We start from the raw sequence: 25,181 nt of genomic DNA on the forward strand, positions 1-25,181 counted from the left end.
ACAACTTCACAAGTACGATACGAAAGTGCATCAATTGCATTCTTCCAAGACCTCACACCCAATGTGCAATGGCAAAGGCGCAACTTCCTTGAAGTGAAAAAGGTGCTCAGAGACAACAAACTAAAGTACATAATGCTGATCCAAATTGAGGGTGGAGGCACAAGGTACAATTTGGTTCTTTTCCACTCCTGATGACACTTGGGAATGGCTAGAAGAATGGTGCACAGTGGGCAGGCCTAAGCCCTCGGACGACAAGTCAGGGAAGAGTGCAAACCGGATGACTACAACTGATGCAATGCCAGAAAGCCCCAGGAAATCAAATGAAGGATCGGACAAACATGAGTGAGCAGCTAACCGTAAGATTACATTCTTTAGTTCCAATATTAAAACAATCTGTTGTAGCCACAGAGGCGAATTGTATGTAGTACTATGGGGTCTGAAGCAAAAGGTCCTGCACTAATGTCATGGTAATTAACACAAAAATGAACTGCTAACTCCTCTGCGCTATTTCATGGAACAAGAAGAAAGCGGGAAAAGTATACAGAACTGTGAAATTGGCACCACGCAGTATTCATCATTGGGAGGAGTATGGGTGGGGACATCGGCTTGTGGGGGGCCTAGATTCCCCCGAAGTTTAATGGGGAGGGACCACAGGCACTCTGCAACGTTAGAGAGGCGGGCAGTTCCAGAACCGTCATGCAGGGAGGGGGATAAAACATTTCCTTTTCACAACAGTTAGTATTATTGTTTTAATACAGCAAGTTGGGGTAGCTGTAGCGTAACAGATAGATTAGCAGAAGTAGCACACTCCACATAGTTTCGAAACAGATTTACACTCAAGATCAGCTTAGCACAGGAAGCGACATACACAGCGCAACACCGCAAACATCAAGCCACATCTTCTGACAATGGGGAGAAAAGTCCAGAAGTACCTATTACCACAACAAGCATGACCTCGAGTAAGACCGATTCCACCCTCAGGTTACTCTCCTGGATCGTCAATAGGCTGGGGGACAAATTGAAAAGAGGAATAGCCCTAAAATATTTCAGACGTCATACACCTGTCGAAGTACTACTGCAGGAAACCCACTTGGTGGGCAATACATGTAAACTCTCTCTCTTAACCCCGGGTACTTAAAACTCTCACATATACAAGATGACTTAGTTCAAACTACAGAAATCTATTTGAAAGAAAACACAGACTGTTTCCTCCTCCCAGACACTTTGGGAAGCATTCAAAACTGTAATTAAAGGGCAGGCGACCTCCCTGATGATCAGACATAAAAAAGACCGAAAAAAGACCTTTTAGAGTTAGAAACGGAGATTCTACAGAAGGAAGCGCATGCTGCCCAAACGGACAGCGCCAAGGCTGCTCATGCGCTGGATATGAAAAGACAGGAATATAAAAATAGGTTAACTGAGGAAGCCAAAATTAAAAGACTGACTGTACTCCCCAAAATATATGAAAGGGTGAATTATTGGCTTGGTTTGATAGACGCGAACAAGCAAACAGATGGGTAGCATGTCTGAAATCCTAGAATGGAGCAATGATAAATGACCCACAGGGAATAGTGGAGGCATTTGCAACACATTTTAGACAGATACACTGTGGAAAATGATTATTTCTCGTAGGTTATGTCCCATCATACACCCTTTTCAGTCACGTCCCCGAGCCCATCATGCCGGAACACGAGCACACGAACAAGAACCGATCACGCGCTCACAAAGTTGCACACGCACTCTCCTTCCCCAAAAATTCAAAGGTACATCCTTATGGTCAAAGCGATTCCGAGAACCAGCTTCCTCACTCAAACCGTACATTTCTGTGGTCAAGCCGATGCCGAGAACAAGACCCCCCCCCATTTGTAACCATTTCCCTATAATCGGGCCGATTCCGAGAAATGGGCCCCATTCTGTTAAACCACGACAACCAATTCCGAGAAGAAGAACCCCCGAATGCTGAAACACGACAAACAGACATCCTGTCACGACCACCTCTCCCTTATCTAAGGAACCAGCCTAGTGTTACTTCTCCACATTTCTGCTTCTCTTGTGCTTCCTCATTCTAATCATGACTCAGCTTCATCTCCTCTGCCATGTTTCCTCTTTTCATGACACAGCCTCTTTCCTAGTCATGACTTCTGTTTTATTGCAACATATGATCCGGGCCTGCATTAAAGGGAAGCTCCTTCCTCTATTCTGTGTATAAATACATTGTGTTCTGATAATAAAGTTAGAGATTCTTCCGATCCTCCTCAGGTGACGGAGCTCTCCCTTAACTCGAGTTACTGAATAAAGACCCTGAATTCGAACCACCACGGACTCTGCTCTTCATACTTAACCTTATTGATATAGAAATTCTGATCAAGGTAAATTACTAAAATATTTACCACAGCAAATTGGCGCCCGAATAGGAACTTCCCTTTCTCCCCACACGCCGGTGATGCGGACCTAGACCGGTCTCTTCAAGACATCGACGGACTTCTACGTGCACACTGCAGGGTGTTCCTGCATGAACTCCTTCGTGTCCAAGAGAGGCTGTACCAAGATCTGAGCATCCATACGAGGCGGTGAGGACGACAGCGGAAGTCTCGACCCAGAGCCCGAAACCTGTGAAGATTGCCGAGTCCGAGGTCGTCTGAAACCCGACCAGTCCCTGTCCACGAGCGCTGCGTAATCAAGTGTCCAGATCTTCAAGATCTTCAAGTTCTCTGCACCTCGGTGAGTACTGCTGGGGGTGTATCAAGACGGGTTCTGATTTTCAGAGCACGGTCAAGACGGGTTCTGATATTTTCAGAGCACGGTAAAGACGGGTTCTAGGTTTCTAGAAAACGGTATGTTTGTACTCTGATACTCAGAGTATATCAAGTTTTTTCAAGTGTATATTTTATTTGTATCTAATACAATGCCTTTGTTCTCTAAACTGTGTAAACTGGGTACCCGGAAGGGGTTACTGGAACAATCTGTACCAGTCCCCCCCGAAGGATACTCCTGGTTACTTCATGTATACGAAGTATGGAATTGGCGCCATCTTGTATTTGGATCTTTGGGAAGGTTACACTAAAGATTTAGAGATAGCGATTAGATGGCCAAAGTGTGGTACATGGGATTTGAATTGTATTATGGCAATCGAGAAAAAATGTTTGGAAAAGAAAGCAAGATCCTCAATGTTAGAAAGTGTAGAACTATGGCGAAAAGAAGCACATCGAAAGGAACAGAAAGAACAAGGGAAAGTGGAGAAAGCAAAGAGAATGTCAGAAGAAAGTAAGATGAAAAAGTTACAGGATCAGAATGATATTTGTTTTGAACAAAAGAAAAGGGAGGTCTCGGCCTTAGTGACGGGTATGTATCCTGTCCTCTCACCAAAAACAGGGTCCGAGGTTAGCTCAGACTCTAGTACCCCTACGGCACCTCCACGTCCTAAGGTTCCTTCTGTACCCGACGATTTTATTACTACTTACTTAATGGAACCTCCTCCTGCTTATACTACTCAGATAACAGCCAGACGAATAGTTACTCAGACGGAACCCATCCCTGACACTTCGGGTGGTGATCTACCTATGTTAGAATGTGAATATGACCCAACCCCAGGGGAAGGTTCACAAGCAGATATCTCCCTCTGCCTAAGAGAGGCTCTAGAAGGTATACGGGAGGTTCCGAATGTCACAAATTGCCTAAACAAAATTTACGAGGCTCTCCGAACAGGAGAAAATTTAGAAGCCCTACAGGAAGCTATTAAAAATAGACCCATAGCACATAGAAAATGCCTCTCACGATTCATGATCACTTGTTTTATCAGAATGATAGCTAGCGCAGGAAAAAGAGTTCCTGATGATTTACTACAACTAGATCAGGCAGTGGTCACAGGAAATTACAATAAAATAAAAGAAATAGATCTCTTTATTCCACTCTTCACGAGCAAGGTTTCTGATTCCCATCAAAAAGATGCCCCTACCCAGGAAACTGAGAATGAGAGTACAAACGAAGACAGGGAAGAAGGAACTGCTTTTCACGGTGCCGTACGCTCCCGTATCCCTCGTTCTCAGAATAATGAACAATTCAAACTTAAAACTAAGAAATGGTCAGCCCCTACAGATAGGTTGTTCCAACGAACACAAGAAGCTCTAGATGATTGGATGGACGACGAGCCTCCACTCACCACACAAGAAAAAGAACTCACTAGATCAAGCACCCATTGGGTATCTCAATACTCTATATATGGCCCTGATATAGTTGCTCAAATGTTTTTATCGATCCCTCTGGCATCTCAAAGGCTAGCTAGCATCTATATGGTTCAACACCTCATTACAATGTACCAAGATACTGGTTGCCCACCCAAAAAGTTACATCCTCTCTTACGAGACTGTTTAGAAGGGAGGTGGGTGGCCAGGGGACAAGAATTCCTTAATATCTTCCTTGAACTACGACAGCGATATATTCAATACTTTACAGACAGTTACGAGACAAATCCCCATCACTATGACCGAGGACAGTTCCCGCTCCGAGAAGTACACCCCGTTGTAGATTCCGCAGGAAAGTTGCAACAAACGTTTGTTTACACTTCCTTGACAAAACTAGAAATACTAGAGATGAAGAAAATGGTCCCTTCCCATGAGAAAGACCCTTCGGGTTTCCATAGGGAACTCAAGGATATTCTTCAAATGGGTTCCTTTACTTATAAGGACCTCAATATTCTCCTCAAAGTCCTGCTACCTCAAGGAACGTATGACAAGCTAAAGGGAAAGGATTGGGAGGTTGAAGGGAAATAGGTAGCATGGGCAGATTTAGAGAAAGAAGACACTACTCGTGATCCTGGACAAGGCTTGGGACCTCTAGTTCAGGAACTCCCTCGCCTTCTCCCTAAAATACTATCCCAGTTGCTGACCACTAAGAAAGAAGATTGGGATGCTATCTCTGCATGCAAACAGAAACCAGATGAGGATATAGGAGACTATTATACAAGGTTAGAGAAATGTTTTCTCATCAACAGCGGCCTCTCCTCAGGTGGAGACGCCTATAGTCGATTATTTGTCTCCAAATTCGTAGAAAATGCCTTGCCCACGATCAGAAATAGAGTACTGAAGGTAGAGAGTACTTGGCAAGCAAGCTCCTCTTCACAAGCGCTTCAGATGCTCCAATATCACCAAAATAGAATTAGGGACGAACAAGAATAAGAAAAGGACAAAAGATACTAAAATGAAGGTATTGGTAGCACAAACTAATACGATCCAACAGACCCCTAAACAACCCCAATTGTCACAGGAAAAAGTTACTTGTAATTATTGTAAAAAGCCAGGTCATTTTGTGCGTGACTGTCCAGTATTACAACATAATATTGCCACTGGGAATACAACCTCGTAACTATCCCCCTCGACCTTCTGCTCCCACATCAGCTCCTCCAACTGATGCTAAACTTGCCACCCAACTCTACCAGTACCCAGTGTCATCCTATCCTGAATTCCCCACAATTTCATGAGACAGCTGGGAGGAACACGATAGTCGTCCACTGATCCCAGTCCTGGTTGACCAAGAGGGTCTCTATGTACATGCTAAACTCCTAGGTAAAGAAGCAAAATTTCTGATTGACACCGGGGCTAGTAGGACGACAGTACAGCACAACGAAGTTCCCAAGGTACCCCTCTCTGGCTCAAATAGTATTTCCTTGGGTTTTTCAGGTACACCTGTCATCAACAAAGTTTCTGAACCAATATCACTTCAAGTTGGTCCTCTTACAACTTCCACCGATTCCACCGATTTGGTGCTTACAAAGTCCTGTCCCGAAAATCTCCTTGGCATCCAGACACTAAAAGAACTAGGTGCTATAATATGTTGTTCCCCGGAAGGAGTCCGACTATTCCTCCGAGATTTCAAAGGTCATTTCACCACACGAGAACTAGATGCAAGACTAAGAGACATTCCTGTTACACTATGGGCTACTGATCCAACAATTGTAGGATGCATTGATATTCATTGATTCATTGATATTACACCACACCTAGTGACATTGAAGAAACGCGTTGTCCTACCTTGTGTCCGTCAATACAAATTACCTCCAGATGCAGAACAAGCCCTTATTCAGATTATCGATAATTTGATAATAAAAGGAGTAGTTAGAGTAGTTAGAGAAGTACCTTCCAACGTATGTAACTCGCCAGTTCTGCCAGTCCGAAAGAAAACTGATGATGCTGCGCAACCAGTCTACAGACTCGTGGTTGACTTACGTGAACTCAATAAATGTGTAGTACCACAATACCCCGTGGTCTCAGACATCAGTACTCTGTTAACAGCTATAGATCCTGAGGCCACACACTTTACAGTTATTGACCTTAAAAACGCATTTTTCAGTATACCAATTCACCCAGACAGTCGGTACCTATTCGGATTCTCCCTACAGGGTCGCAGTTTCTGTTTCATAAGAGCTCTCCAAGGTTACACAGAAAGCCCCAGTATCTACAGTCAGGCACTTAAAAGACAGTTAGACGACATTGTTCTGCCCGCCAATACGACATTGTTACAATATGTCGATGAGTTACTGATCACCGCACGCTCCGAACCAGAATGTGAGCAAGCATCACAAATTGTCCTAATGTTCCTTGCACAGCATGGCCACAAGGTGTCACCCTCGAAATTACAATTGTGTTTACAGCAGGTGGCCTACCTAGGACACCTGCTTTTAAAGGAGGGTAGGGAACTCACACCTGAAAGAATTCAACTCATTTTTAACATTCCTGTCCCCAAGACACAGAAAGAAGTCCGTGCCTTTATTGGCCTCACGTCCTACTGTAGACAATGGATTCCCCAGTTTGCATATTTGGCCAAACCCCTGATACAGCTAACGACCACAACCTCTTACAACCATTGCATCTGACCTCGGCCTGCCAGTGGCTATTTAAGCCCAAACCTTTTGTCCTCTTTGTCACAGAACGGGAAGGTACAGCCTTGTCAGTACTCACACAAACACAAGCCAACAAACATCGTCCCTGTGCTTATATTTCTAGCACTCTTGACCCTGTTGCACAAGGTTTGCCTGCCTGTTTGAAATCTGTCGCAGCTACAGCTCTAGCAATATGACAAAGTGATTCCATAGTACTAGGACACTCTCTTGAAGTACAAGTTCCACATGCAGTGGATCTACTCTTGAATAGGACACAGACACAACACTTGACCATTGCTCGCCTCACCGGTTATGTCACTCTTTTCCAACCCCACATCATCATCAAAAGATGCAATATCCTTAACCCAACTACGCTACTGCCTACTGTTCCAGTTGACAATCAGATTCATGACTGCTTAGAGGTAGTCGAACTAGTCACAAAACCCCGGTCTGATCTTACAGATGTCCCTCTAAGTACACCAGAACACACACTGTTTGTAGACGGTTCCTGTATGCGCCTCCAATCAGGCGAACTTTCAGCAGCCTATGCTGTCACTACAGAAAACACAGTCTTTTTAGCAGCCAGAATATCCGTACATTCAGCACAAGCAGCAGAACTAATAGCTCTTACCCAAGCATGTGAATGGTCCAAAGGAAAACGAGTCAATATCTACACCGATTCGCAGTACGCGTTCGGGGTAGTCCACAACTTTGGCATCCTTTGGAGGGAGAGAGGTTTCCTAACTTCTCATGGAACCAAGATCCAACATGGAGATCTTATCCTCCAGCTACTAGAATCAATACACAGACCCACAGAAGTAGCCATACTAAAATGTAAAGCACACACCAAGGTCATAGACTCTATCACTAGAGGTAATGCTCTGGCAGACGCTACAGCTAAACATGCTGCTCAGACAGAGACACTAAACACCGAAACCACCATTAGAACTATCTGTCCAGTTATCGATCCCACCAAAGATGTAGTAGACATCCAAAACCAAACCACAGAGACCGAAAAGAGAAAATGGGAGGAGGGAGGGAGGTTCACACACTGATCAAGATTGGGTAACAAAGGACAAGTCCAAATGGTTTCTCCCTGACCTAATGGTTCCTGTAATGATAGAAACTGCCCATGGTCCTGCAAACCTAGGAGAAAAAGGAATGTTAGACAGTCTGAATTTGATATGGCACAACAAGCATCTGCGTGCAGCAGCCAAACAAAAAGTACGAACCTGTATGATTTGCTGTCAGTTCAATCCAGGGAAAAGTGTCTCGGTTGAAAAAGGAGGGTTCCATCCTCCAGATCACCCCTTCAAAGTCCTACAAATGGACTACATACAGATGGAAAGATGTCGGGGACATAAGTATGTCCTCGTAGTAGTCTGTACCTTGACTCGATGGACTGAAGCATACCCTGTCCCAGACTATGGTGCCCAAATGACTGCCAAGCAATTAGTAAGGGAATTTTTCCCTCGCTATGGGTTGCCAAGAGTCATATACTCTGACAACGGACAACCATTCTCCTCTAGATTGATGGAGGCTGTCTCCTTACTGTTAGGATACACCTGGAAATTTCACTGTGTTAGGCATCCCCAAGCAGCAGGCCTAGTCGAACGACATAACCAGACATTAAAAACGAAGTTAGCAAAAATATGCGCAAATAGACTGGGTTACAGCCCTTCCGGTTGCCCTTTTCTACATGAGAATGGTGGCACATTCCCGGACGGGTCTGTCCCCTTATGAGATCACATTTGGGAGGCCTCTGAATATCTGGGGTGTCCCATCTCCTAAAAAGCTCATTGACATTGATGCAAATGTACTGACAGATTACTTGGCTTCTTTGATGTCTGCACTACGTTCTTGCCGTTCACAGGTGGCTGCAGCCTTTCCAGACAAGACCACGCCCGATGAGCACTCCCTTCAACCTGGCCAATGGGTGCTCATCAGAAACTTTGACCGAACCAGCCCTCTGGAAAGAAGGTGGACGTCTCCCAAGCTGGTGCTGCTTACAACGAGGACCGCCGTCAAAGTCGAGGGACGGAAAGGGTGGCTCCACGTGTCCCATTGTAAACCCTTCTACGGACCAACTCCTTCAGACGCAGTTGCTGATCCCGAGATCAGAGACACTAAAAAAATCAGACTTTAAAGACACTGAAACGACAGACTTTATTTCACCCCTTCCAGAACTCTTGCCCAAAGAAGAGTACAAATCGCGGCTGCGATCCTATCCAAAACAGACTTGAGGCATTGCATCTGACCTCGGCCTGCCAGTGGCTATTTAAGCCCAAGACGGACGCTTGGTGAAGCGGTTGCTGGGAAGTGTCCGGTCACTGGTGCATATTTTACTCAGACTAAGCAGCCGAAATCATGAAGATAAAGACTCATTGTGCGAAATTGTTACAGAACAAAGTTTCCATTTTCCTTTCTATCATGATTCTTATTTTCTGCATCATGGCTTGTCTAGGTTGGTTCCTTCATCTAGCTTTCCCACCGTCTTCCCCCACGCCTTTGAACAACACCGCTATGCATTCACACGTAGATCTTCCTCCACATCTCAAGAGCAGAAGAAAAGAGTTCTTCAATAACACGTTCATCTCCACACTCCACCAACACCAATTGGTGATTAACAAGACCAATTGTTGGGTCTGTGGCTTAATGCCACACTCCGTACACGGAGGAATGCCTTTTATTCCTCTCCCTTTTGGCTATGCTGGATCTACCTATGCACTCTCTATGATATTTTCCACCTCTGTTAGAAACATTCCTGAGACCCAGATCAAGAACGCTAGTACCTGGAACGAGATAAAAACAAAAACAGTACGAGCCGTCGAAAGGATGGTAACTTTCACAGCAACATGGGGACGAGCAGACATTAGTGAAAACACCAGTTATTCCCTCTTTAATGACACTACCTCCTTTAGGGAGACGTTCTCTGTCCAGAAGAGACTGACAGACCAGGGAGGATGGGCCGTGCCCCACAAGGGCCTATTCTGCGTAAGAGGAAAAGGCAAGGGTCAGAAAATGGGAGATAGTGAATGTAACAAGACATACACCCTACCTGATCCAAATTTCCCAACGATGGCCACTGCCCCCAACACCTACTTTATCTGTGGACCTCACGCACGCACTTGGCTACCTCAAGGCTGGTCCGGAAAATACTACATTGCATTTCTCCTCCCCCCTACCTACACCGCCCCAGCAGATTACCATCTCAGTGACATTCCGACCGTAATTAATAGACGGCGAAGGGGGGCCATAGACGCTGAAGATACAGCGGACCAAGAGGCCGGCGATTTCTTTAAAGGAGTCATCCCATTCTGGGGGCCTATGATCAACAGCCGCCACATAAGACAACTGACTCGTGTAGTCCAGGGAGCCATAAACGAAACAGCTGGTGCATTAAGTAACATCACCGCTGAAATGGCTGCCGACAGACTCATGACGTTACAGAACCGTATGGTCCTGGATATCATATTGGCTGACCGTGGTGGTGTATGTGAACTGATCGGGTCCAGCTGCTGTATATTTATCCCAGATAATGCACCCTCTGTGTATTCCGCTATTTCCCGCCTTCATACACTTTCCAGAAAACGAGATGTAGACACCGGTGCCTGGTCCCTGACGGGTTGGCTCTGGGGCCTCCTGTCCTCATGGGGATGGAAGGCGCTTACAGTTATAGGTCTTGCTCTAGCCATTCTTTTCACCTGCTGCCTCTGTATTCAGTGCGGTCCAGCACTCTGTAGTTTCTGTATCACTACCTGCATTCCCAAAACCCAGTCCAGAAAGTAAGAAAAGGAAAGAATCATGTTACAGGAACAAGTAAACAGCCTAATGAGTATAGAAGTGGATTAGAAAAGGAAAAATAATTTTAGAAGGGTATATTATGGGACAAGGAGGGAATGTGGAAAATGATTATTTCTCGTAGGTTATGTCCCATCATACACCCTTTTCAGTCACGTCCCCGAGCCCATCATGCCGGAACACGAGCACACGAACAAGAACCGATCACGCGCTCACAAAGTTGCACACGCACTCTCCTTCCCCAAAAATTCAAAGGTACATCCTTATGGTCAAAGCGATTCCGAGAACCAGCTTCCTCACTCAAACCGTACATTTCTGTGGTCAAGCCGATGCCGCGAACAAGACCCCCCCATTTGTAACCATTTCCCTATAAATCGGGCAGATTCCGAGAAATGGGCCCCATTCTGTTAAACCACGACAACCAATTCCGAGAAGAGCCCCCGAATGCTGAAACACGACAGACATCCTGTCACGACCACCTCTCCCTTATCTAAGGAACCAGCCTAGTGTTACTTCTCATTTCTGCTTCTCTTGTGCTTCCTCATTCTAATCATGACTCAGCTTCATCTCCTCTGCCATGTTTCCTCTTTTCATGATGCAGCCTCTTTCCTAGTCATGACTTCTGTTTTATTGCAACATATGATCCGGGCCTGCATTAAAGGGAAGCTCCTTCCTCTATTCTGTGTATAAATACAATGTGTTCTGATAATCAAGTTAGAGATTCTTCCGATCCTCCTCAGGTGACGGAGCTCTCCCTTAACTCGAGTTACTGAATAAAGACCCTGAATTCGAACCACCACGGACTCTGCTCTTCATACTTAACCTTATTGATATAGAAATTCTGATCAAGGTAAATTACTAAAATATTTACCACAGCAAATCCACTGCCCGGCCACTTCAGAAGACTCTAGAGTCTTACTTGCAGAAATGTGAATTCCCTCCCTAGCAGCAGATGACATTACTCTACTAGATAGTGACATTACAGACTAAGAAATCACAGGGGCTATTAATAGACTACAATCCGGGAAAGCAATGGGACATAATGGGCTCTCTAATGAACTATACAAATTGATCGCCACAAAAATCGCACGCCATCTAAAAGAAATGTATGAAAAAAGCATGCAACAGTTTTACTTACCCAGAGACCAAAGACTAGCTTCCATTGTAGTGATACATAAACAGGCTAAGCCAACTGAACTTTGTGACTAATACCGACCCATTCCGCTTCTCAATGCAGAAGCCACATTATTGGCAAAACTGCTGGCCAATAGACTGATGCCAGTGATCACAAAACTTGTACATCCCGATCAATCCGGCTTTATAACGGGGCACAACACAGCACTAAATTTTAGACGGCTACACAGAGTGCTGGGAAGAAATAACACCATTAAGGAAGCAGCAGCAATTCCATCTCTTGAAGCTAGAATGACGTTCGTCACCATCGAATGGCCGTACTTATTTGAAGTGCTAGACAGACTGTGTTGCGGCCCCAAATACATAACCAGGAACAAGCTATTACATGCACAGCACCTGGCTCACGTTAGTCTAAATAGACACATATCGAATCCCTTCCCCCTCAAACGTGTAACACGACAGGGGTGCCCCCTTTTGCCCCTGATTTGTGCCTTGATGCTGGAGCCCCTAGCGGCTTGGATTAGGGAGACCCTATAATCAGAGGCCTGCGCAGGACAGAGGAATGGTAGGACAGAATCTCCCGATATGCTGACAATATCCTCCTTTACATGGCGTCACCCCACTCATCAATAAGGAGAATTATGCAAATTTTCCCTAACTTTTGTAAATATTCTGGGTACACTTATCAATTGCTCCAAATCAATATTATTTATCCTTCCCAAAGTTACCGTTGGACTGCACAGTGACGGTGACAGAGGAAGGATTACGCTATTTGGGGATCTAGGTTACAAGATATCCCTCACTCTTCTACACACGTAATCTCATCAGTCCCTTAAAACGACTACAAGACGATACCCGACATTGGAGAATACTGCAGCTGTCCCCCATGGGCACTTTTTAAAATGATAGCACTACCAAGGTTTTTGCATGTTCTGCAAAACACACCACTCCCCATAGCAGATACATATTTTTCCTAAATTGAGAATGAAGTCAGAACATTGCTATGGGAGTGGGAAACCCCAGATGACAGCCGCAAGTAAACTAGTTAAGGGCTGGTACGACGTTGGTATAACCCTCTCAGATATCCGGTTGTATTATCGGGCAACTCAACTCGTAGTAATCAATCAATGGATATAAGGCCCACACTCGAACCCTGCATACCAAATGGACAAATTCCTAATGGGTCCCAGAGGTTACAGATGGGAACTATACACTAATCCCAAACGACAGGTGTTAACGGGGCCAACACTACAAATTGTCCATCTCTGGCATAGGGTGACAAAACAGCTAGGATGGGAAATTAAAATAAGTCAGATGGGACTCTGTGGTACTCTGAGAACTGATCACACAGCCAAGATTTGATAAATGGAATTTGATCGGTATTTCAATAGTGAGGAGCTTGTGGGCAAAAGGCAAAATTAAGCCTTTCGGGGCGTTGAGGGAGAAATTAGAGATGGCGACATCCAAGAATTACTGGTACTTAAAAATTAGACATGCAATAATGTCGGTTCATCTGTCAAGCTCAGCTCTCCCAGAATCAACCCCGTTAAAGGATAGACTATTATGTGACCAAATTGATGGTAAAGCCATATAAAAAAATCTACCAAAAGTTAGTGAACGTCATTACAGACCCCCTTACAAAACTGGGGGAACAATGGCAGTGTAATTTATGTGAATTAGAAGAAGGACTGGCAGCACGCTCTTGCTTCACCCAAAGTTGCCATAAGCTTCAGACCGCAACTAATACAACTCAACGTTCTACACCTGCAACATTATGACAAAAATGACACGAAAAGAGGACGCTATATGCAGACGACAATGTGTGGAGGAGGGTACATTCTTCAACATCATGTGGAGTTGCTCTCCCATTCAGAGATACTGGAGCGCAATAGAGACACCGCTACAGACGGTGCTAGGCAAATAACTACAACAAACACCACAACTATGTCTGCTCAATATATGGGGATTGACATCTCACTAGTAAGGAGCGTCTTTTCGTCACACTCAGTTGTGCAATAGGCTAACGAAACATCGCTAGGATGGGGGATTGGAGACAGCGCCCACCATGGCGGAATGGGAGAGAGATATGCACTGAGCAATGGTGGCAGAAAAGTCAGTCTATGAAAAAAGGGGATGCCCCGAGAAATTGGAACAAATCTGGAACAAGTGGAAAATTTACAGAGGACAAATATGTACCCCAACTGTCCTCTGGATGGGGAGATCCTATGATAGAAATCTAGCAGGAGCGTGTAACGAACTGTAAACTAATGATGTACTCTTGCTTGTCAACTGAAAGGATGACCCAATGGTGTTGATGGGATGTGGTTTACAATAACTGTTGTAATTAACTGTGTGCAACTTTAACAATAAAGAGTTGTACAAAAAAAAAACACAAGCGGGCCAATAAGAAATAACAGTATAGCAAGGACTTAAGATCTTTTAGAAGGGTAAGTGTTCTTTATAGCTTCCTTAGAGTTGTGCCCCCCTCTTATACTTTGTCATCCTGTTCAGTTTCTATAGCATTCCTACAAGCAGCACTTTTTACCTTTTGTATGCAAAGGTCTAAACGACAGAATGAGAAATAAAGTAAAGCTATCTCACAGAACAGGTAGTCTGTTTAAGACTGTATACCCTAAACATCTGACAGAACAATCACCTAAGCATATTAGTCATATTCAAGATACCAAGTCGTAAAATATTCACTATTCCCATCAATGTTTTAGGTTAAGACAAAAACATTGAAATGTATTATATTTGGAAACACTGGCATTTCTTGTCATGCCAATTGAGTTTCCAATTTTAAAAATGAGATTAATAATCGGACATTCAGATTTATAGCACCAGTGTACCACCCCTCGTCAGTAACATGCAAAAGCGACACTGTACAAAAGGAATGAACACCCATTTAGAAATACTTACTAGAGATTCAATAATTCCATTCATTGTTGCACCAATCCCCTTTGAAAGGGACATCTGCTTTAAAAGTTCATAACACATTGTCAGACATTTCAGCAGAGTGTCGGGGTCATTCTAAAAAAGAGAACATTTATTAAACAATTTAGTTGTTTTTGATCAACACAATTTTTCCCCATCAGTTATGAAAAAACACAAAATGGCAAAAAATTAGCATACATCCACTGGTCTGATAATTTACCACAAAATGTGTATTGTGGCACATTTAAAAGTTCCGAATATTGATGAAGAAATAAACTTCACAAGACGTATAATATAACAGAACTTTACCATCCATAACTACTTAAGGACAACCCATAATGCAGCACAATTCTACATTTCCATGTATATTTGAGTTTCAGGACAAGGACTACGTTTTCAAATGATTTTCATAAACACCACTAGAAGTGCATGTGACAAACTAAAATACATTAGAAAGGCTATCCTGCTTCAGTTGTACTCTCCACACAGCTGTGTGATCGTAAAGTTAGGGGGGGGTAATTTTAAACCTTCTACTTAACAAATCCTTGGGTAAGCGGACAAGTACGTCTAAAAAGCTAGTTGAATAAGTAAACAAAAGTCTATAGTAATTATAAAGCTAAATGACAAACCTCTTCTTACCAGCCAAGATCCTGAGGGGTCAACATAAATTTTAAGTGATTGCAATGAGGTGAGTAGTGAGAGCAAACAAACCTTTTCTACGCGTACTTCTTTAATTTCAGGCTCTTCTTCTTCTTTCAAAAGTTGTGCTTTTATCTTTTCGAGATCTGCTACTTTTTCCTTTAATTCAGACGCACGGCCAAATTCCTGCGAAGCAATGCATTCCTCCAACTCCTGTTTTGCTTCGTTAAGCTTAACTTTAACTTCTGCGATCTAAATATGAAATAGAGCAAGACGATTAAATTAAACATTTGTAAATACACAATACAATTCTGCCAGTGTGAATGATAACGGAGAATCATAGGCTAAGATGGCTTAAAACATGGAAGACTAGGCCTCTAACCAAATTGTGAAGGAGTAACGGACACAACAAGGCATGTAATGAACCAAACTTTGCGCGCTATAAAACCAGGTAATGGTAAGGTAATATTTTATTTGTATATGATTAATTAAAATCTTTACAAAAGTATAAAAGCCATATAACAATAAAAAGTAATGTAACTTTTTTTTTTTTTTTTTATAAATGCAACAGTTACTGTGGTCAATTCAAGCTTGTTACTAAGTCCCAATGAGTCTTTCAAGTGTGATTGAGTCTTTCCTTTGTTAGGTCAAAGAACTTCACAACCTGGCAGTTCAGTTTGATGTTGCTGGTGGTGAAACACAGTTTAACTGCCTGCCTACAGGTCCGAGCAGCATGTGATCTAAAAAATGGTAGCAGTAGGTTGTGCCTCAGATCCCTTAATCTCGGGCATATACATATCACGTGGACAATGTCCTCCTTGCCCGATTTACACAGGCGACACAAGTCCGAGACATGAGATCTCTTCCATGGAGGCAGGTGCGTTAATATCGGGATAGCCCCAAGGCGCAGTTTTAGAAACTTTTCTTTAACTTTTATTTTCATCCCGATGTTAAGATAGGCTTGTGGCCGTATTTTACCGTAATCTCCCACCGTTATCCATCCATGCGCTTTGTTGGCTAGATCTTTCTTGTCTTCTAATGTTGAGATTATCCGTGCAGACTTTTTGGCCAATTTTTTGAAGGACTGAAGGTCTATGGCTGTTTCCCAAATTTCAGATAAACCTAGCACTTCAAGAGATCCAAATAAGTAGTCCCTAGGCAATGAAGTGCGCTATAAAACCAGATAATCTTGTAGTTTAGTCTCAAAATCTGGAGAGACAACTCACTTATTACTTTAATCTTCTGACCTTCTGAACAGGGCATTCCGCAGCGGCACTCCATAGCTCACATTATTCAAGGTCGGGTAGAGTAAACACTATTAAAATGGCCAACAGGCACAAAAACTGGTGTATTGCCACCATATATAGACAGAAAACTTAACATAATGATCCATCAAAAACAGCGCCCCAGCAATGCCAATTGGTCTCAATTTGCCAGTGCTTGTTAGTTGTCAGCATTGGATTTGCTAAAGTAACAAGTATTGGCAAAGCAAATATCTGCAGTCAGCCGTCTTGGAATAGTATTTTATATACTTTCAAAATGGCTGACAAGATGTATGTTTGGGGTTTAACAAAAGTCAAAGGCCCAACAAGTAGAAGGGTTCCCTGGGTCAACCTGAGCCCGAGCGAAGAAAGTTGGCCACATCTAAAATGTAGCTCATAAGTGTTAGATCATTGTTTGGGACAGTATTTTGGCACATGGAAAACAGTGGAGAAAAGCAAGACTAGGAACCAAATATACAGGGTTACAATTATCTTAACTTCAAAGAGATAGAGCTGGGAGAGTTCCTTCCCCTTCTACAACTCACACTACTGGAAAGAGAACGCCTAATTTTCTCTTTAAATACTCAAAAAGAGAGAAAAGGAAGGTACGGCATGTGCTCAAAGCGAAAGTCTTTGTGTGTGAATATGAGCAAGAACTAAGAGTGGCAGATTGTTACGTTAAATGCTATTCATATAGTACGCATTAAAAAAAAGAAAGTTGACACAGGTTATGGCTCGAGACGTTTCCATTTGTAGAGCCTAAACATTGTACAGCCAAAATAATATATTGCTCTATAGAGTTATAGAGGTCTACTGTTTTAGCTTATTTAAGTAAAAAAATGCAACTAAGATATGGCTTGGAAAGTGATCTGGATAGAGGATGACTTAAGCAATGGTCAAAAGACCACACATTTCAATTCAATGGGCGGGAGAGAGAGGGCAGACTGACCTAAAAACCAACTAACCAGCCTACAAAGCTAATTTGTGATAACTATCTAAATATTTAATCAATTTAGACTAACGAGAACCACAATGTAAACCTGTTGATTGACTGGATTCAGTGCATTAATAATTTATTCAAGACGTACCTCTTTAAAGAACACTACACTATGTATTAATAATCCAAACTATCTACCTCTCTCCTGTCAAGTGTTGACTTTTAGCTCGTCTTTGACACTGTACATTGCTCAACTCCCTTTTAGCTACATTTGCACTACAGAAATACCATGGACACACATACAAGGTGGCCAACTTACTCCGAGCCGCTGGAATTATGTGATTCTGTAGCGTAGAGTTTTACACATAATTTCAAAAATAGTTACTATCTCAAATGGCTCATAGGTTACTAAAATCGCTACCACATGTTGCCAAGCAGGGGCAGGACTTTTGTTGCGTGGTGGAATATCACATTACAGTTGCTGATAGCTATAAATAGGTATTAAACTTTTATTAATGAGGTGAAACCCTTTCTTACACAGTATTCATTTGTAAAAAAAAAAAAAAAAGGTAAATACTACTTAAAAATGTACTGCATTGCAGCCCACAATTTGCCTTTTCTTAGCTTATAATTTATAAATCTATGCCCACTGCTGCATAATTCCTGTGGGCGTAGACTTTCTTGAATTCGGATGTAGGTCACTCGTGTCTTAATGCTGGTCCTCAATTGCATTTTTTTAATCTTGTTGACAGTTAGTGGAATCTATTGATGCATCTAGTTTTCTGTAAATGCACTCAATGTCCATTAATAAGCTGAACTGGCAACTGCAGGAGATAATGATTCTCGGTACGCCACAGAGTGCAGGGAGTTAGTAAACATCTGTTTGTGCACATGTAAGTACAAATCCAGGAACAAGGTCTCCATCAAGACAGTTTTGAGACTGATCCAAAGGGATGTATATTCTGTTCCTCTGGATCATTGGCATGTGCAGGTAAGCATCATTTTAAGACCATGGTGGCCATGTAGTCTCCTTTCCTCAGGAGTGGGATTATGCCTTGCAGAGTTGTCATTTTGAAGTGTTGTGCTCAAATGAATTTGTAAAGCTAACAGATCAAATATTGGCCTTGGATCCTGTTTAGGTACTAGGAAGTAGTACGCTGAGTAAATGCCTATTCTGGTCTGCCACTGCGGGACTGTTTCCATGGCTCGTTTATTGATGAGCTTCACAACTTTCTGCCGCAGTTGTGCTTATTCTTGAACCCTCTATGGCTATATGTTCTGCTCTTGGGAGAACAGGAGGCAGTTTCTCGATGAGTTCAATGCAGTAACTGTATATTATGTTTAGCATCCAATTTTCTGGGGTGATCCTCCTACTCTTCCCTCCCACTGGTGTTCTGTGGTGGAGCTGTGGGCACGGAGATTCAGTTGCTTGACTGACACTCCTGAACTCCTTAAAAGTTGGCCTCTTCCTCTCTTGGCCTCCCAAGAAAGGGTTGTCTTGCCAGGTGTTGACTTGCTGGCGGTGGGCCTGGTGTGTCGCCAGAAGCCTTGATGTGGACGTTGTTGGAGGGATGGTGAGAAACAACCTCTTCCCGTTGGTCTCCTAGCAAGCATCCCTCCTCTCTTGAAGGATATACTAAACTTCAGTGTGTTGCGTTTATGCATCTTGACACGATACCACATAAGTAGCATGGAATGTGCACGTGAGTGAGCTCGAGCTCTAGAATGTAATGAGCTCAGAGTGAGAGCACTGCTGGTGGTATGTTTACAGAGATGAGTGCAAGTGAGGGAACAGCTGATGGCAGGGATATGAGCAACTACAATAAATCATCAAAAGACACTGCGGTGTGGGTTAATGGACAAAACACAGAACGCCCATTGTTTGCGGTCTCATTAAACATCTAAATTTGCTGCAGTGCCTCGTTAACTGCTGGTCCAAAAAAAGGCATCTCCTGTGAAAGGCATGTTTGTGAGAAGTTGGCCTGGCATATGCTGTCCACTATTCTAGTGGGCACCTTGCATCAGTCCAAGCGACCCTTATTGATGGTAGGTTTAAAAACGACCTTTATAGAAAGCTATCCTAGTAGTAGCTGTGGAGAGCAGCCTTCAGGCTAAGTCTTAAAGGAACGAAAAGCAGCTTGTTTTACCAGTCTATAATCTCATAAATGATCAAATAAAAGGAGAACCACACCAGGTATATATAAAATATATATGTATTTATTCTAAACACACCCCTCTATTCTCTTTATGAGGCTAGAGGTAAAAGTACACAGGTTAAACTTAAGTAGCACACTGTAAATTAGCACAGTATACGTTTTGCCCTAGGGGCCTCACAAACCCTATGCTAAGAAAGTGGTATAAGTATCGCTGTGAACATAAAGACAAGGCCTAGGGCCTGTAGAACTGCTGGGGCAACCAGGAACCACTCAAGGTAGGGACGCAGGAGTCCCACAGGGGACGCGTGCAGTGTCTAAACACAGCCGCGAATCACCATTGACTTCTATGGAGAAAGTTGTGAATACGTTTTTAAAGAATGAGGACACTTAGGAGTGGACTAGGAACAAACCACTTCAGTACTGGACAGTTCGAAAGTCAAGACCCCCAGGAGCACCGAAGTACTCTTGTTACCTTACCCAGGGAAGCCAGGTGCATAGGTGTCTTTTCGTGTCTGGTTTTGTCGTCGTTTCCTACGGAGAGCTGCAAAGAAGTGCTGCAGGCGACCAGATGAAGTGTCCAAGGGTGGATTGAAGATATGGAGAACCTGAAAGCAGAGGGCACAGAGTCTGGGTAATTGGCCAGTGACCAGGGAGGCAACAAGAAGACGTCAGCAATGTCGGGTGATTTCAGGAGCAGGAGGTGAAGCTCGACTCTTCAGCCACGAGGACCAGGAGGCTTTGCCGACAACCAGGAGCTGGATTCGAGCTGTCCCACGTCGGATGTCGAGTGATGCAGCATCGGTATCCGGATTGGACCCAACAAGCCTTGGCAACAGCACCCCACGTAGAATGCAAAGATTGGCTTCGGTGCAGACCAGCAAAGTCTGAGGGACTCACCCTTTGGAGGGGAGTCAGGGCACGTCTGGAGCCACCAGGAAAGCCAGAGAAACAAAAGAGTTGCCTTCGTGGGGACCCACCAGTCGGCGGACCAGGCATCGCGAAGGAGCCTCAAGCAGAATTGCTAAAAGCGGGCCCACGGAACACTCGTGGAGTGTAGGCCCACAATCTTCGGTGCAGATGGTGCTCAGGGCTTGGACTACAAGTAGCCCACTGCACAACTTCGGGAAAGCTCAGGAAGTAGGTGCACGTGCAAATATGCACGGTGTCCAGGAGTTCCGGTCCCACGTCTCTCGTGATGGCTGCGGGTTTCAGCTTTGCTGGGATCTCGTGTCGGCCTCAGAGATGTCAAGAAGTCAGTGTCCTGTGTCGCAGATTCTTCGGGATCCGGCGGGAGCCTCGAAAATGCAGACCAGCAAGATTTTCTCTGGTACCTGTTTGAACAGGGGGGTCACTCCTTGTCGACAAGGGAGATCATTCCGTTTTCTAGTTAAAATAGAATGTCGAAGTTCCAGGATATAGGTTGCAGAGTTTCGTCCAGAGTAATCTAAAGTCCTAGGGACTTAGTTCCTATACTTCTACTAAGTTTAGGGGATGGACTAACTCTAAGGTCCCACCTATGGGAGGGGTTGGAGAGGTGGTGGTGGTTACACCCCTTCCCCTTTGTCCAGTTTCGCGCTGGGGCTGAGTGCCCCAGCAACCAGTTTGAACTGGGAAATGCAAAGGGACACCTTGTGTGCCCCAGGCACGGTCTGAAAAGCATTCACTGAATGCACCCACCCTGCCCCAATTCACTAAAGCCTGTCTGGGGAGGTGGTTACACCTCCCTGAACAAGAAACCCTATTGTCCAGGCCTCCCCTGCCGGAGTTTCGTCCAGCAGCAGGAGGTCAGAGTCGTGTCTGTGGCAGCAGCATCCATTTTGTGATGCTGGGGCTCTTTAAAACTATTACTGGAAAAGTAAAGGTGTACATGTCTTCTCCCTCTAGAGGGGTGGAATTCTACCCCCGCCGCCAGGACTGGTGGGAAGGGTAGGATTCCAAAGTGGCTAACACCAAACACAACATGTTTTGATGCAGCCATTTCAAAGTTAGCATTTACCGCGAGGTTATAATGCACTTAAGAGTATATGGTATGGCTGTGTCACAGAACAGCTATAAGGAAGAGATTCCGAAAGCTACACAGGGGCTCAGCTCATGCTAGGGCTCCCTCTCACACAAAACCAAGCACTCTGCCTCCAGGATTGTCAAGGCCTGCCATACTAGTGACTTATAGGTTTATATTATACATATACCTCTTTCCCTCCTGGCATATGCTCATTATTGTGACTTGGTGTCTCCTTGACTGTAAGTTATTATTTAACCGCTTAGGACCTCCTCTTATGCCTTGAATCAATGTATATATATCCTCCTATTGATGCTGCGTTAACCCATGTTGTGAAGCACTCCGATACCTTCGGGTCTGGTTAGCGCTATACAAAACTCTACAATAAATAAATAATGTGTCTGTATATAGAGGTAGATATAGTTATAATATATCTAAGTAAGGGGTGTAATCACCACCGTAGCAGACCTGTGGTGCCATTTTGGAAGGCTTCCCAGGGGTGGCATAATACATGCTTCAGCCCCTGGTAGGCCTCTGGGGTACCTATGCCCTTGGCACCGAAGGTACCATATACTAGGGACTCACAAGGGTAACCCAGTAACCCATCTGGAGGCTACCTAATGTACATGCAATCAGTTTAAGGAGGGAAACTGATTGACTGGGACCCTGGATAGCAGGATCCCAGCCAAACTAAGTCATAAACCATCAAAACACCAGGCAAAAAGTGGGGGTAACCATGCAGTCGGATTCCACCTTCCTACAATGTTGATCGCATATGCCTCCCCCTCTGCCTTAAATCTTAAGAGGCTTAGCCTGGCATGCCTTCTGAGGGTTGTGCCAGAGCACATCTGTCTGCTGGCCATTTCTGCCGCATTTAGTGTTTATTTGAAGCAAGAATTTGCAATTTCTTTCCCCCATGGATGACAGCTTTGGCCTTCTTCTTAAATTCCTCTGGCAAGTGTTGCAATTTCGTCCCACTGCTGGTGGCCTATTGGTTGAGGAGTGCACTGGAGTTGGCTATCCTCAATTGTGCAGCCACCTCCCATTTTTCTGCCCAATAAGTCCATCCTCTTACTCTCCTTCTCTGGTGATGGCCCAGTTGATGCGGGTGCATTGTTCCTCATTATGGCTGTTGCCACAACAATGGAATCCGCAGGCACATTTCCCTTTATATCTTGAGGATTTTGCATGGAATGCTTATATTTCTTCCCAACAAGGAAGGGAAATTACAGCACTTGTGGCTGGTTCCCAAAATGCCTCCTTAACCTGTTCCAGGATGCTGGGCAGCATGGGCAGGTACAGATTTGCCTTCCGTGATGGCATGAGTGTTTTTAGGAGGAAGCATGAGTCCTACTTCACTTCTTCCAGTTGGACGCCATGCGTGTCTGCTGCCCTTTTGAGGAGTCTGAAGGTGAAGGTGTAGAGGGGTAGTTGTCGACACCCTCTTCAGGGGATTCGGCAATGCGATCCTGCCACGTGTTGTCGAGTTTGGGCCTGGCCCACGAGTGCAGTCGATTCATCTTCATCCTAGTCTAACAAATCCTCCTGCTCCTCTTCACGTGGCTCCAGCCTCCGTATGCCTTAATTTTTTGTTGCTCGGACTCCACCTCTCAGCTCAGAGGGTTTTACAGGGATACGAAAACCCTCTATGGAGTCATAGAACTCCTCCTTTCTTTTTAGGAGAGCCACTATTTCAGCTTTGAGGAGACGTTTCTTCTGCTCAATGCAGAGTGTTTATTGCACGCTTCAGTCGTTGAAGATGCCGTATTTTTCGTGGGCAGCAGGTTTTTTTGCCTCCGCTCCCTTCTCATACGCAGACAAATCTTTTTGTTTATGCTGGACTTTAGTCATCGAGTGTTCAACCGATGACGCCACTGTAGCCTTGGAAGGCCTACAGTCCGCAACTTTCAGTAGCTTATTTACATTCTGTTGCTTCTTTTCACCATCTCTTGCCACCCTTCTCACAGCCTACACACTTTCGACATTAATGATGTTCTCTTTTGCATCATTCTCCTCCCTGTGCCAGTTCAGCCTCTTACGTGTCTTCTTCCTCCTAGGGAGGCCCAGATCCTTCAGGGACTTCAGGGACTCTAGTGTTCACTGGGTGTCGGCCATTGTGTGGTGTGCTAAACCCTGCTCAAGTCTTGCTTTCAGGCCTTTCAGGACAAATTTGGTGCAGGCTCTGCAGTCTTCGGTGCTGTAGCCGTTTAGGAGGCAGAAGTTGCAAACCTCATGGGTAGCTCTCTCCACAAACCTGTGGTGGCAGTTAGGACATAATTTAAAGGAGGTGTTCACCATGTCCCTTCGCTGCGTCCAACCTCGGAATTCTTTGCCCTTTCCATGCTCACAGACAGGGTGCCCTGTCGGGACTGATTAGGCTCCCCTACCTGGTCTTCGGTTTCCATGTGATCTTTTGTGTTTTCGTGGGCGGAAAAAACTATTTTCAATGATTCTTTAGAGCTATTCTGTCATGCTTCCAGACCGAAAGGCGGAAATAAATATCTGAATATCATGACCGTAAACTTCAGGGACACATGTCTGAAAAAAAGTTAAGAAACACGATTTTGGACCCTACCACTAAATGTCGAAATAAATACACATGTGAATCAAGAAAAGGATTCATTCTGCAAAACAAGAATGAATGGAAAGCAATAAAATGTCAAATCTGATGTTTAATTTGAACAAATGTGAAGAAAAAAAAACTTCTATGGCCCAGATTTTCACTTCCGGTGTAAAATATGATCCAGAGGCAAAAAAAGAACTTGTTTGCGCAGGGAATAGAAAACTTTTTTTTGTGGTTAAAACAGTACCCATGTAATTTCACCCTCACAAAATGTGCAGAAATGTACTCTTGGAAAACATGCGAGAGAACTCCAATATAATGCAGACTACCAGTTAGTAAACACCAATTCCATACATAATTCTTCAATTTTCAAAGATAAATCACACCCAGTAAGTACAATAATACCCTGGGGACTCTAGTACCCACCTGCAGTAGGAATTAACTCAGCCTTTACTTGCACACTTTGAATTAGGGCCTTTGTATCCTGCTTTAACTTTTCTCACACAAATAGTGCAACAAGAGAAGCGTAAGCAATATGAAAAAATGATGAGAAAATCATGTGCTAACAAATGGTCTGTCAAAGTGGCTCAGAAATATTTCACTTAAGCCTACTCCTCCAACTCCTGAAAACAAAGAGGATTACAAAGTTCATGGTATAATAACTCACCTTTATTTGTCGTTTCCTTGATTCAGCAGCATCTACAGGGACATCAACAGAAACGATTGGCTCACGAAGTTCAGAGATAATCTCTGCAACCTAGTAAGATTACAGAAAATTTGGTAGAATGTAACATGTTGCACATTTTTCTATTAGCAACCACGTGCACCCAAAACAAATGTAACATTAACATTTTCAGATCCATCCATAAAGATTTATCTGTG

The 25,181-nt window shown here is 44.0% G+C and overlaps 1 protein-coding gene across 1 annotated transcript in view; it reads right to left on the reverse strand.

Annotated features, from left to right (window-relative positions):
* The window catches only part of NCAPG (non-SMC condensin I complex subunit G), a 453,174-nt gene that overhangs the window by 196,748 nt on the left and 231,245 nt on the right, over window positions 1–25,181 (reverse strand). The window contains exons 11-13 of the mRNA XM_078678420.1: window positions 24,967–25,056; window positions 15,455–15,634; window positions 14,729–14,839 (exon numbers count right to left, since the gene is read on the reverse strand). Coding sequence (XP_078534546.1) covers window positions 14,729–14,839; window positions 15,455–15,634; window positions 24,967–25,056 — 381 coding nt within the window. The remainder of the gene's footprint in view (window positions 1–14,728; window positions 14,840–15,454; window positions 15,635–24,966; window positions 25,057–25,181) is intronic.

The sequence above is a fragment of the Lissotriton helveticus genome, chromosome 2_2 (genome assembly GCF_964261635.1).
Source record: "Lissotriton helveticus chromosome 2_2, aLisHel1.1, whole genome shotgun sequence".
Classification (NCBI taxonomy): Eukaryota; Metazoa; Chordata; class Amphibia; order Caudata; family Salamandridae; genus Lissotriton; species Lissotriton helveticus.